The sequence below is a fragment of the Alosa alosa genome, chromosome 4, assembly GCF_017589495.1.
Source record: "Alosa alosa isolate M-15738 ecotype Scorff River chromosome 4, AALO_Geno_1.1, whole genome shotgun sequence".
Classification (NCBI taxonomy): domain Eukaryota; kingdom Metazoa; phylum Chordata; class Actinopteri; order Clupeiformes; family Clupeidae; genus Alosa; species Alosa alosa.
In genome coordinates this window covers 35,235,432-35,250,007 of record NC_063192.1, presented here as the reverse complement: position 1 = coordinate 35,250,007, position 14,576 = coordinate 35,235,432, and the positions used below count along the sequence as shown (strand labels likewise).

The window sequence follows — 14,576 nt, the reverse complement described above, 5'->3', positions numbered from 1 at the left end:
AAACCGTAAATGAAGGGCCAAACTGACATGTCGCATTTCTTATATTTTCAATATTTTTCAGTGCTAATGATAAACTCGAGCAACGGAGACGTAGAGTGCTTTGGATCATGTAGGCTACCTTAAAGGTGCCATGTGTAATGTTCGCCAAAAAATCAATTCATACTCCACATTCCATAAAAGATGGGGGCAGTATACCTCCAGAAAGTGAGTTGGTGTACCCCAGAGTAACAACCGAGAAACGTGTATTGCAGTTTGACTGGCGGTTATGTTGCCCGCATACCGCCTCCCATGGCCGAAACTAGTATTATGACACCTGTCGGGCTGTGGCTAGTAATTTAGCATGCTAATTCAGGTTGATATCTCTGCAGCACTATACCTTGTCATTTTTTTTAATGACATCATCACCCTTATTTCTTCTCATTATTTTGATGCATGTAGCTCATTTTTTGGATATTTTTTCCTCAATTCTTACACATGGCACCTTTAAGGGGAGATGGAATCGCCCTTTAGTGAGCGCAACACTGCACGGGTCTTAACCTGCTTTATCCAGAGGGAGACATTTTTGGATGCAGTGACAAAAGGCCTATCATGGACCCGGCAGGGAAATGCAACAGTTGTGGAGTCGGCATTCATAGCCTGCAAAACATCTCCTTCTCCAGACTCAGCAACAGTAGACTAACAGTCAATAAAAGTGGACTGTGTCAGAGCAGCACAAAATACTAAAACCCATGCCGAGTGTCCTGTGCGCTCTTAAACCATCACAGTTGGTGCATCTGCCTATAACCACTTCGTAAATGTGTTAGAAATGTGTTATGTACTTTAAATAACATGTTGAGCGATCACATATAGCCTACGTGCAATGTTGCAATATTATCAGTATGTACAATTTGCTTTTGAGCAGGATCTTATTGTAACATTTCGAAATTAATGGAAAGACACAGTGAAGCCTAGCCTAGGCTTGCTAGTGGTGAGTCTGTATAGCCTATTTACTTGTATTGTAACCTATGCAACGCTATTCTATTAAAATCCCATTATTTTAAACATTGTGTGCTAGTCTATTCAACTCCCTATGACCGCTATGTTCTTGCACTATTTTCCCCCATGATCATAAAATAAAAGTGAGGTGCCCCCCGTTGCTCTCTCGCCTACCCTGAGGCAAGGGTTGAGGTTATGAATGTATAAATTATATCTTTGGGGGCAAGTTCCATCGTAGCATAGTCAGCTACTGCCTACAGATGAAGGCCTTAAAACCTATACCACTTGCCATACAAGCTATGAAGAGACGAGTACAAGTGCTGTACAAGCACTATCAAAGGCAAGCCAGAAAACTAGGCAACTGCTGAAAACTGAAATCAGTCTTCACAAAGACTGTTTAAAACTAGGCTAATGCAATTGCAATTGACTGAAACTGAATCGAGGAGATAGACTTTAAAAAGGCTGTTGTCACCTTGAAAACTCGATACTGAAAAGCTAGATCAAAATTGGCAACATGACGTTGCACAGTGGTGTCTCCGTCTCCTCCGATATCCGTCACCACGTGTGCTAACGGTCGTTTCAAATGATAACTTTAAGTTGTAATTGGTTGGAGTGAAAACGAAACTGTTTGTGATTTGTTGGTGCCACTGCAGCAGTGCTTTCGTTTCGCTACTGGTACGAGCAGCAGTGACAAATCCGAGGAACAGGTAAGTGAATTGGGCACCTTCTGTTTCCAAATGTATTTTCTTTACAATAGTGTCGCCGCTACCATCAATCACTGTGGGTAAGGCACCAAGGGGCAGAGCGGGCACCAACATTTAGCCAATAAAAATATTATGAGTAGCTTTCAAACTGCTTTGCACTTCCGAACGTTTAGGCTACAAAGTCAAATTGCAGTAACAGCATGTTAGGCTACATGCAAGGATGAAACCTTTGGGTCCTCTCAATCTCCACTATGCAGCAGATCTAATCTGAACGTTATGCTACTGTACTCCATTTAATTGGGATGCACCTGGAGCGAGAGTGACTAGGCTGAAGTTGGCCCCAGATTCAAAATGCGGTGGAGTTAAGTTTCTATTCCACCTTAAATATTGTAATTTTCTACCGCCAGGGGGCAGTGTTAACCGTATTTCTCATGACTGTATAAAAAAAACCTGTTTGGAACACACAAAAAATACATTAGAAATGAGGTACAGTGCAAATTGTCAGGTAAAATGTAAATTGACTTCTCTATTCTGGGCAAACTCAAATTTGTTCTCTGAAATGTTCTACTTCTACCAGAAGCATCAGCTAAACAGAAGGACATGGGGTTTTGGATAGCATCCTTCAGTCACAGACCAAATAGAAGCTGACAAATGAAGGGGTTGCAGTTTATTTTTATTTTGTTGATGACTGTCAACCTCTGTGACCTTGTCTTCTCCGCCTGTGGTCAAGCTGAGTACTTCATAGGAGAAGAGTGCTGTCCTATGTGTGGCCCTGGTAAGCTGTGCTATGTTTTGTTCACACTGTGGGCTTATTTTGAACATACACGAAGAGCCTCGGGCCACCTTTTGAATGTAATAGTGATGCGAAACATTCTGATACCATGTCTTAGGGTACTATGTACACATACACTGCGCTGAATATAGAAGCACGACATGTGTGCCATGTCCCCAGTCTACTTTCACTGATGAACCAAATGGACTTGCTTCCTGCAGATCATGCAGCGTTTGTGACCAAAGTAAGCCCAACATTTTCTTGATTAAAGTATTGAAATGAAATTGTCATTGTTTGTTATGGAAGCATATGAGTAGCTTTATTCAAATGAGAATGCAATCTGCAATATGCAATTCAAAAAGACATTACATTAAGCAATTGACAATTCATTATGCAATTTAATATTGCAATTTGCAATAATATCCAACAAATTGTATTTTAATCTGCAAAGTGACAATGAAATCCTAAAATCAATTCCAATAATTTTGGTTAAAAATTAGAATAAACATGGATTGCATTGCATTCCATTTTGCCATGGTACTTCATTCTCAAAATTCAAATGGCAAATCATTTTGCATTTTAATTTTCAATATTCAGTTTCATCATTTAACTGTCAATTCGTTTTGCAATTTAATATTTAAAGTGCAATGTAGGATTGCATTTTAAAAACATATTTGGCAAAACTGTCAATGCCAGTCTGAAAAGATTTTGGATTATTTTGGGCAAAACGTTTTGCAATCGTTTTGAGGCATTTTATTCAATGGAAAAGAAATAGTGCCCCCCGTGATTGCATTGCACTTTAGTCACACTCTTTGTGTTGCAAAATTCAATCTGCCAAACGCATTGCAATCTGTCAAGTCACTCGTCAAGGCGGGATCTAGGCTACGTCACTTCCGTGTTTACGTCTTACCCAGTTAGCGCTTGCAATGGAGGAGTTTGCAGCTGCACTAAGGTCTGGCTGATTATGTAGAACACCACCGTGTCAACGAGTCTGACTCAACGGACAGATTACTGAAAATGGACGACAGAGTGGGCTATCTAGCCCTACTTGTCCGATTTGATGTCAACCTGGTCCGTTCAAAGATTTCTGAGGCCTTACAGCTAATGGGCGCTAGCCGGTGGGGAGACCTTCTGTGGATACAACTGGAGGGAATAGAGGGTTACCTCTATTCACGGAGCTCTTTGGAGTTCACAGGACAAGTAGGGCTAGATCGCCCACTCTGTCGTCCATTGTCGTTAGTTAGGCTAAAACTCACACAGCCCTTCCTTGCCCTGCTCTCTCTCCTTCTCACACACACACACAACGGAGACTCCCCTCCGTGGTCTGGCTAGCCTCATAAGCAGACCGGGGGGTGCGGTCGCTCCGGGCCCACGTTTGGCCAAATCGATCTCGCTGAATTGTTGTATACGATGCTTATTTGTAGGCTACTGATTGCTGGGGGGAGGGGGTGCTACTAAAGATGCCGCTGGTTGGCAAAGTTATCAGCAGCAACATAAGAGCCTTAATAATGTAAGAGCTGGGTCTCGCGGACACTAGGCCTACTTGCGGTCACGGTTAACATTATTCATCAACTGTGACGATATGTTTGCGCCGCCAACACCCCCACCCTCATTTTTTTTTTAAAAAATGTGCCCCCTTGAAAATCGCAAATGTTCCCTCTGTCACTGTACTCTACAGCCGGGTCTGTCGGCCAGAGACTGCAAACTCCTCCATTGCAAACGATAACTGGGTAAGAAGGCGTTAACACGGAAGTGACGTAGCCTAGTTCCCGCCTTGACGAGTGACTTGACAGATTGCAATGCGTTTGGCAGGTTGAATGGCCATTTGAATTTTGCAACACAAAGAGCGTAACCAAAGTGCAATGCAATCACAATTCTTTTCCATTTGAATAAAATGCCTCAAAACGATGGCAAAACGTTTTGCCCAAAATAATCCAAAATCTTTTCAAGCTGGCATTGACAGTTTTGCCAAATATGTTTTTAAAATGCAATCCTACATTGGACATTAAATATTAAATTGCAAAACGAATTGACAGTTAAATGATGAAACTGAATATTGAAAATTGAAATGCAAAATTAATTGCCATTTGAATTTTGAGACTGAAGTACCATGGCAAAATGGAATGCAATTCAATCCATGTTTATTCTATTTTTTAACCAAAATTATTGGAATTGATTTTAGGATTTCATTGTCACTTTGCAGATTAAAATACAATTTGTTGGATATTATTGCAAATTGCAATATTAAATTGCATAATGAATTGTCAATTGCATAATGTAATGTCTTTTTGAATTGCATATTGCAGATTGCATTCTCATTTGAATAAAGCTACCCATATGCTTCCATAGTTTGTTCCTAACTTTTGTATTAAAATGAAGTGCACACAGGCATAACTTTGATAAAAAAAAAAAAAATTTGGCTTTCTTAGTACATACAACCCTGATCCCCAGGTTTAAGAGTAACTGTACATTAATCACACACTGTTATCAACAGCTGCAGGTGTAAGAGTGAAGAGGGCGTGCAGCTCCACCTCAGACACACTCTGTGAGCCTCTGGAAGGTCACTACTGCACTGACCCAATCAAAGATGGCTGCAGAGGAGCTGTGGAACACACAAAGTGCTCACCAGGACAGTACATCAAACAGCCAGGTTTATTTATTTAATTATTATTAAATAATGCCCTCCGAACTGCTGTTGAGCTGTCACGCTAGCTGCCTTGACCAGCGTGTGTATGGAGGATGTGCAGGACTACACAAGTGTGGAGCTCTTGTTGGCCATGTAGGTGGGTTAAAAAAGCGATTTATGTGCCGTATGAGAGATGCCCTGTTGCTAGAGCTAATTGCCCTATAAAACAATCAGTAAAAACTGGCTAGGTTCGGAATGTTTCCTCTTGTCCATGAGTCTAGCTTATGGTCATACTTAACATCTAAAACCCATTTAACACCGGATGTCCCCTTTAACTACCGTAAATAGATCCTAGGTTGTTTTTACTCTGGAGTTACACTTTAAGATAAGAAGGTGCTGATCCGGTAAGTGTCCTGTAGGCCAGAGTAAGGGATTTGAGTTTAATTCTGTCTGCAATAGGAAGCCAGTGAAGAGTAACCAATACATGTCAGTCTGCACCTATTTGGTTATGAGCACAAACACAGTGGCTGTAATTAGTGGGTCATCATTTTTCTTCAGCATGTCTTAAAATAAAAAATAAAAGTTCATGTGGGCCACAGCAAGATCTTCTCATTTGGTTGCATATGACTGACAGTATTGAGTATACTATCAGTGCCAGGACAAAGAGTCCATAAATTACATATTTCTGTTTTTGTTTTTTTAGATGCTATAATAACTAATTATAATATATCTAGGGCTGTCCAAATTAACGGTGATTAATTTTGAAATACATAACGTGTTACAAAATATTAACGCAATTAACACATTGTGTTCCTATTTCCTTTGTGGGGGGATGATGTCGTAACAGAAGCCACAAAGCCTGAAGCCATAAGCCTGAGAGTTTATTTTATTGTCTATGAAGTTAGCTGAAGATGGAGAGGAACGTGAGGAGCTTGTAGGCGAAAAGTTTCAGTTTAAAAAGTTGCCTGGTCAGTGATCAGTGCTGCTGCTACCACCGCACACATCACACACTGTGTGTAGGGCACAAAGAGACAGAGGAGGGACCAACATTTTGCCAATAAATAGTATCTTTACTGCAAACTGTTTTCACTCTTGTTAGAGAATGTTTACAATGTTAAAATGCACCAACAGCATGTTAAAGGAAAATTCCGGTCTGATTTTGACCTAAAGTGTGTTGAAACATGATACCGAGTGTGAACGTATGTCTCATAGCTCACCTCGGCTTGTCCCCTGCACTCAGAAATCTGGCGCTAGTTAGCCAATGCTACCAACAGTGTGTCGTTGTGGTGCCTCGGGCATCGGCCTAGCCATGCAAATAAATCACTGTTTTACACCATTTACGAGGCTCAAAGTAGCTCCATACTTCATTGGTAGACTTCGAGGGCCTTGACATTTAAAAGCGAGACATGGAGAACTTTGAAAAAGCACTGGTAGTTTATTTACAAGGCGATTTATACAGACAGTACCTTAAGGAATTTTACCGTTCAACGCCATCTTGAATTTAGTCACGCGAAAATTCGGCGGCAAAGTCTGAAACGAACAGGTATGATAAGGGATCAGATTCCAAAAATAATTGGAATAAATGCATGGATTCCAGTTGTTGCTACTGGAAGCAACTGAATCCATGCATTTCCACTGAATTCTCTGAACCACTCGTAAATGTTGTAAAAGAGTGATTTATTTCCATGGTTAGGCCAATGCCCGATGGACCACAACGAAACACTGTTGGTAGCATTGGCTAACTAGCGCCAGATTTCTGAGTGCAGGGGACAAGCCGAGGAGAGCTATGAGACATACGTTCAGGTCAACTTTAGGTCAATATCACACCGGAATTCTCCTTTAAATAAAGTTGATACTTTTTGGGTCCTCTCTCCATTAAGATCAAACTTAAACGATTGCTACTCCATTTAATTGAGAACGCGTCTGAGCGCGCACAAGAGGGAGAGAAAACCAGTGGCAGGTTCCAGCTGGCTTGTCATTGTTGATGATAATAATTGATATCTCCTTTTTAATATAAGAAACTTATAAAAGGAAATCATGAAGGCAACAAAGATGAGGTTAGAGGAGATTGCGGATTTATCCGGTTTGTCGCCATTTACATAGTCCAGTCCATACAACTTCATTTCAATTTCGAAAGAAATACTGGAATATGTTTTTTTTTCTTTAAATTGTGAATTTCCAGAGCGTGTTACTCCACACTCGGCAATCGACTCCTACGGACTTTGCCCTAAAGACGCCAGCTGCGGCAGCAACATTTCCAGAAAGGTACTGGCTTGATGAAATTCATTCTGGACTCTCTATCCGACCACATAAAGACCTCGTGATACTTCGGTTTGGCTTTAGGGACCCTCTACTCACTACCACGTAAGTGTAATGTGGTTTGGAACTGTAGAAGAGGTATAAAAATAGCGTTTTATAGCGGCGAAATGACTTGCCCTGGTCACTTCTAGGCTAACGAGTTTTGACTAAGTTCTGACTTTGATTTAAAGAGTATATATACTATACTTATCACCGTATCCTTCTCTCTATACTCGCTGACATGGGAATCTCCGGTTTTGCTCTCTCCTGGTTTGAATCCTACCTCACAGGATGCTCGTTTAACGTATCATGGCTTGGTCAGCTATCTGCACCTCACCATCTCACCACAGGGGTCCCCCAGGGCTCAGTGCTGGGCCCCTCCTCTTTGCTATCTACACCACCTCCTTGGGACAGATTATCCGTTTGCACGGCTTCTCATACCACTGCTATGCAGACGACACACAGCTCTATCTGTCCTTTCCACCTGATGACCCCTTGGTTTCAGCACGGATCTCGGATTGCCATTCAGACATAGCTACATGGATGAAGGCACACCACCTCCAGCTGAACCTCTCAAAGACTGAAATGCTGGTCATCCCAGCTAAACCTACCATACACCACGACATCAACATCAAATTTGACTCCCTGTCTGTTTCACCGACCAGGACTGCAAGAAATCTAGGAGTTGTTCTCGACAACCAACTAAACTTCTCAGATCATGTTGCCTCAGTTAAGCCCGGCCATGCCGTTTAGCACTCTACAACATCACGGAAAATCAGGACTTACTTGACTCAAGATGCTACCCAACTTCTGGTTCAGGCAATAGTCATCTCACGACTCGACTACTGCAATGCCCTCCTGAGAGGTCTCCCAGCCTGCGCAGTGAAACCACTTCAGATGATCCAGAACGCGGCGGCGCGCCTGGTCTACAACCAACCCAAAAGGGCTGGTTGTAGACCAGGCATGGGGCATGTTACCCCGCTGCTCATCCAGCTACACTGGCTACCTATGGCGGCCCGCATCAAATTCATGTCTCTAACGCTTGCCTACAAAGTTGTCTCCGGTTCTGTTCCCACCTACTTGAATGCCCTCATACAGACTTACACTACCTCCAGACCGCTCGCTCCTCTGATCTAAGCGGCGTGTAGCTCTACCACCCGTGCGCTCAAGCCAATCCAAACTTTTTTCTCATCTGTTGTTCCTCGTTGGTGGAACACACTGCCAGTTCCTACAAGGGCAGGGACATCCTTCTCCACTTTCAAAAAACTCCTGAAGACCCAGCTCTTTAGAGAACATCTCCTCTCATAGCAACACTTACAACAAGTCTTACTGATCCTAGCACTCACCAGCCGTTTTAAACTGACAAGTAACTGTTAAAAACAGCACTCACCGATGCACTTATTCTTACTGTACTCTAATGTTTTTAAACTGTCCTAAAATTGTGAGAATTGTTCTAAAACTTACTGTTTACCATGTTGTTAGTCGCTTTGGTTAAAAAAGCGTCAGCCAAATGTAATGTAATGTAATGTAATACTTATACATCCGTAAATGGATCTAAAGTGCATTTTACTCCGGATAATTCCTTTAAAACAACCCTTAACATTCGTTTTCAAAACTGTGCAACTCACTGAGTGGTTAGTGGTGTTCATCTTTCAGAATTGATTGTGCTTTGCCAAATGTGCAAGATGCCCATGCTGTAGGCACTAATGCTCCTCCACACCGTCATAGATGTTGGGTTTGGAACTGAGCACTAAAACAAGTTGGATACTTGGTTAGGCCCTTTCCTCTTTAGCCCAGAGTCCATGATTTCCAAAAAGAATGGTAAACCTTGATTGGTCTAACCACAGGACCTTTTACCTCAGTCCATTTTAAACAAGCTCAGGCCCCGATAATAATTTGGGGGCAGCCGTGGCCTACTGGTTAGTGCTTCGGACTCCGACCAGTAGGAACGGCTGAAGTGCCCTTGAGCAAGGCACCTAACCCCTCACTGCTCCCCGAGCCGCTGTTGTTGCAGGCAGCTCACTGCGCCGGGATTAGTGTGTGCTTCACCTCACTGTGTGCTCACTGTGTCACTGTGTGTGTGTTTTCACTAATTCACGGATTGGGATAAATGTAGAGACCAAATTTCCCTCACGGGATCAGAAGAGTATATATACTTATACTTAAAATTACTGTGTCATTATTGTCATTTAAATAATATAAAGTGTACTTTTACCTTTGTGGTTACGCATTAATTTTGTGATTTACTGTGTATTTAATATGGCATTTAAGAGGCTTTAGTCTTTAGGAAGAAATTTTACTTTTTAATAGTGATTAGATCTAGATTAATTCATTTCAAAATATCAGACTAATTAGTTCATTTTTTATAATAGTTTGACAGCCCTAATTATATCTAATAACTCTTCTCTTACAGGCAATGCATATTCAGATGCTGTGTGTAGTGACTGTGTAGGTGCCACATACTCAAATGGATCCTTCACATCCTGCAGACCACACACAAGGTATGAGTGCAAGGATGTGGGTGGAGATGGACTAGCCCATTTTGGTCAAGGATGTGGGTGGAGATGGACTAGCCCATTTTGGTCAAGGATGTGGGAGGAGATGGACTAGCCCATTTTGGTCAAGTAGAGTTAGATTGTATATTTGTGACCCTGCAAGGCGAAACCAGTCGCTTTGCGCACAGTGCTATTTTGAGAAAATCCACGATAAAAAAACGTACGGGTTAAAATGTCGAATTTCACGTTTTTGCATAATTCGACAGTATACAGTCTACACTTTCATATTGTGAACAAATTTCACATTTCAAGGGATATGTTTTACTGTTAAACCCTGACTTTATTTAGGTTAAGATTCAACACATTAGCAGTCATTCCCTTTGTCCACGCCGCTATAAGTTTTTACGGTAGAGCTAAGATTTACTCATTACTCTTTACTCAATGTGTCAGCTTTCTATCGTTCTTGGCAGATGTAACTGAATATGAATGTGAAAGACTTGCCTTTCAGGGCACGAACGGTCAAAAACACGAACTTTTAAAAATATCCTGGCGTCATTTTACGGACCAGGAGAAGTTTTCCATTGACGTAGCACATTTTAATAGTAGGCCTATACTGTACACAATCAGTGAACACAAAACTTCCTCTCCCCTTACTTCCCCCGAAATACATTAGTTATTCTATAGTGACACTTTATGACCGTCCCAGGTATTAACTAGGGGGCAGCAAAAGACACTCACTCAGTTGATGAAACTGGAAATAGCCAGTCATCCGCTTCAAAGTCATGCTACCGTAAGGCTAATAATAGCTGTGTCCTCACACTATCGCACGTGACAATTTACTTAAAAAGGTGATTTTCTCCTCTTCTGGCGTATCGTGACAGGAGAACCATACCAACTTTGGATGCTGTTATCTTAGCGATACTTTTTGCAATACCCTCGATATACTTATCGTTGGAAAGCTTAGTTAATGTGAGCACAATAACTTAATTTTGTAAATTTTACCAAAGCGACTGGTTTCACCTTGCAGGGTCACATTTGTTGTAGTCTCTTGCTTATTTATCCACAGGATATTTTTCCATCTTGTGAATAAAACAATTTAAAGGAGAAGTTCAGTGTGATATTGACCTAAAGTGTGTTGAAACATGATACCGAGTGTGAACTTTTGTCTCATAGCTCATCTTGGCTTGTCCCCTGCACTCCGAAATCTGGCGCTAGTTAGCCGATGCTACCAACAGGTTTTCAAAGGGGGTGCCTCGGGCATCGGCCTAGCCATGCAAATAAATCACTGTTTTACACCATTTACGAGGCTCAAAGTAGCTCCACACTTCATTGGTAGACTTCCGAGGGCCCTGACATTTATAACGAGACATTGAGAACTTTGAAAAAGCACTGGTAGTTTATTTACAAGACGATTTATACAGACAGTACCTTCAGGAAGTTTACCGTTCGCCGCCATCTTGAATTTAGTCATGATAAGTCGAGCGACGAGTACGAATTAAAAGGTATGATAAGGGATCAGATTCCAAAAATAATTCCATGGAAAATGCATGGATTCCAGTTGCTTATTTATTCCAGCTGCTGATTTATTTGCATGGCTAGGCCGATGCCCGAGGCGCCCCCTTTGAAAACCTGTTGGTAGCATTCTATGTGGTTATGAGCAGTAACCGTAAGGCCATACACACACCCACACACACACACACACACACACACACACACACACAGGTCCATACACAGAATTAAGGTTTTGGATGATTGTTAGCAGCTGTGAAGTCTTTTATTCTCAAGATAGCCTAATGGTGTAGCCTACTGTCTCTTAAGACGTGGGGCTAAAATACAACTATCTACAGTCATCCAAAATGAATTGCCAGAGACAGGCTATGAAGGGAAAAAAGTGCAGCATTTTAAACATGGCAAGATTATTATTACCGAACAGTTTGTTCTAATTTGTCTCGTGAAATACGTGCTTGTGGACATCAATCACCTATCTTCTGTCCTTCTATTTCAAGTTATCATGTGTGTCATTTGATTATATAATCACAACAAATGCTAATAAATGAAAACAGAATAGGCTTTTGTGCTATAGGCTAACGTTACAGGTCACTTAGGCTAACTCCCCGTATGTCAAAATAAACTGATTTGATCCTAATAGTTTAGCGATCACACACAACAACTTAACACAGCAACCTCAAACACCACTGTTGAACCTAGGCTACTGCTTCAGTCATGTAAGAAATAAGCAGTTTATGAATTATCTTTACCCGTTTAATCAAGTCCACATGACCAAAATAACAACATATTTAAAGGCTGAGCTAGCATAACAGCCTAATATAGGCGATGCTGCAATGGATAACTAATAAAAAGTTTCACACAATTAATGAACTTTATCACTCACATTCTGAGTTTTTCTGGGTGGTTATATATCCATGCAGATCGTCTTGGAATAAGCCATCGCTGTTATATGATATAATATGTTACAGGATTCATGACTAACGCCATTAATGTTATGATGCTGACTGACGCTGGCTATAACAGTAGCTTCTAGGCTACCGTTTAAAGTCTGCTGAGTCTACTGCCTACCAAAACCTGTCGCTGTTCAGTTGAAGTTAAATGATCAAATATTGTTTGATTTTGTGTCAGCTTTCAGAAGGAAGACATGTTCCTTTCTGGTCAAATTTCACAGCTTCTAAGAAAGGCTATCGTCTAAGAAAGGCTATCGTCTTCTGTAAACCGAGTTTTGAACAGAGAAAAAAAGTTAGGCTACCATTAGGCTACATGCAGGTTCTCCGATACAGATCAATGCACCAAATCAGGGCGATTTTAGCGAAACAACGTTCCTGTGACAGGCTATCAAAAATTGAACAATGGGATAACGTTTCATCATCACCTTTATTGATGCCTGAAATGTTGACATTGCTGAAATACAGAGATGTAGCCTACTGAGAGGCAGCTGCAGACAACGATGTTCAATGGGTTCAACTTGTCCCTTGCCTACCAGCTGGATGTAAACAAAGCTATAGAACCTAGAATACGTCACATGAAAAACGTTAATACACAGAATGTGCTTTTATCCCATCAGGTGTGAATCTCTGGGACATGTCTTGAAGAAGCCAGGAACACACACAGATGATGCTGAATGTGAAATCCGACGTCATCACATGGTGTTATTGGCAAACCTGATCTTCGTTTGTATCTTTTTTGTTGTGTTAACCATTGTCATGGCAGAGAAAACAAGAAACTGAAACTGTTACATTTGTATTCTCTAGCGCTAGCGTGGCGGTCACATAGGACTTGAGTTTTTTTTCTTCCAGATTTTTTAGGGGTCCAAAGAGCGAAGCTGCGGGAACTCTATTGTTTTTGTTCTGATTATTAACCCTTCTTCTTATTTTTCCGCAGCAATACCATATATGTAGGGTGGCCGGGGAGTGTCACAACACAACACAAATACAAAAGCCGACAACACAAATGCAAATCCCCACAACACAAATACAAAACCCCACAACACAACACGATTGCAAAAACCCACAACACAACACGAATACAAAGCAGACAACACAAATACAAATCCCTACAACACAAATACAAAAACTCACAACACAACACGATTGCAAAAGCCCACAACACAACACGAATACAAAAGCTGGCAACGCAAATACAAAAACCCACAACACAACGGAAGTTATCCCACAACGGAAATTTATGGCAGAGGAAAGGGCTCTGGTTGTGGACTTTAGTTGCCATGGTAACGTGCGCATAGAAGAAGACTGTGGGAAGTTGCACTCGTCTGCTTGGCATGCTGGATTCACCGAGTCTGATTTGTTCTGGTTGCCTGTTCGACAAGTAAGTAAAACACTTTGAAAAGAAAAGTTTGAACAAAGTCCACAACCAGAGCCCTTTCCTCTGCCATAAATTTCCGTTGTGGGATAACTTCCGTTGTGTTGTGGGTTTTTGTATTTGTCAAATCAAATTCAATTAGTTCATAGTTATTTTTTCCATATGTTGCTGCAAGCTATTATTTTTCAAAACTATTGCCACAGCCCATATAGAACCACAGACAGCAATTATTTTATCAGTTTTAACACTGAAACTATGCATCAAATTTCATCTTCGTATCCTTATCCAACCAGGGTTTACAATAGCATTGAGGGGACAGAATTTCCCCATTGTTTCTTTAATTATCTTTATGATTATCATTATAATCACAGTTATTATTGTTATACATGCATTTCAAAACAGTTAATGTTTAAAGTGCTAACATTGTTCACAAAAGTTTGTGAAAACATCCACTTCAGAGGACTGCTTTACTAATGTAAAATATAATTACAATAGTTGCATTGTATGCTTTTGCATGGTTGCGTGATGCTTGCATGAGAAATACTTCTCATAACAACAGCAATTATATTGGTGCCATTGTTTTGGGATGTTTCCCTAATGCAAACATCATAATCTGGTAGGCAAATGGAAAAAATATTGACATGCTTTTTAAAATTTATTTCGAATGCCTGAATGTATTTTACAGCTTTGATGTATGGTAAATGGCGTAAATGGCGAATCAGATAGGCATAAATCACTGATCTAGAGATCTTTAATAGGAAGACTAATTATGCAACACTAGAAGTTGCAAGAATCAGACTATTACATGTCGTTACATAATTAAATAGCCTTCCAACAGGTTGAAGCGGTGCTTTGCTACCAATGTTATTGAGTGG

General features: G+C 40.9%; 1 protein-coding gene across 1 annotated transcript; it reads left to right on the top strand.

The window, feature by feature from the left end:
- Positions 1-1,633: 1,633 nt before the first annotated feature.
- Positions 1,634-13,354, top strand: LOC125293310 (tumor necrosis factor receptor superfamily member 14-like). The gene is made up of 6 exons (XM_048241175.1): positions 1,634-1,682; positions 2,257-2,454; positions 2,570-2,695; positions 4,946-5,101; positions 9,789-9,876; positions 12,947-13,354. Exons 2-6 carry the CDS (start codon positions 2,331-2,333, stop codon positions 13,107-13,109), a joined length of 657 nt encoding a protein of 218 aa, XP_048097132.1. The 5' UTR covers positions 1,634-1,682; positions 2,257-2,330; the 3' UTR covers positions 13,110-13,354.
- The last annotated feature ends 1,222 nt before the right edge of the window (positions 13,355-14,576 follow it).

Coding starts and splice junctions, on each gene's coding strand:
- LOC125293310 (XM_048241175.1), top strand. CDS start 2,331: ATGAAGGGGTTGCAGTTTATTTTTATTTTGTTGATGACTGTCAACCTC. Junction 5,102..9,788: donor ACAGTACATCAAACAGCCAG/GTTTATTTATTT, acceptor CTTCTCTTACAG/GCAATGCATATTCAGATGCT. Junction 9,877..12,946: donor TCCTGCAGACCACACACAAG/GTATGAGTGCAA, acceptor TTATCCCATCAG/GTGTGAATCTCTGGGACATG.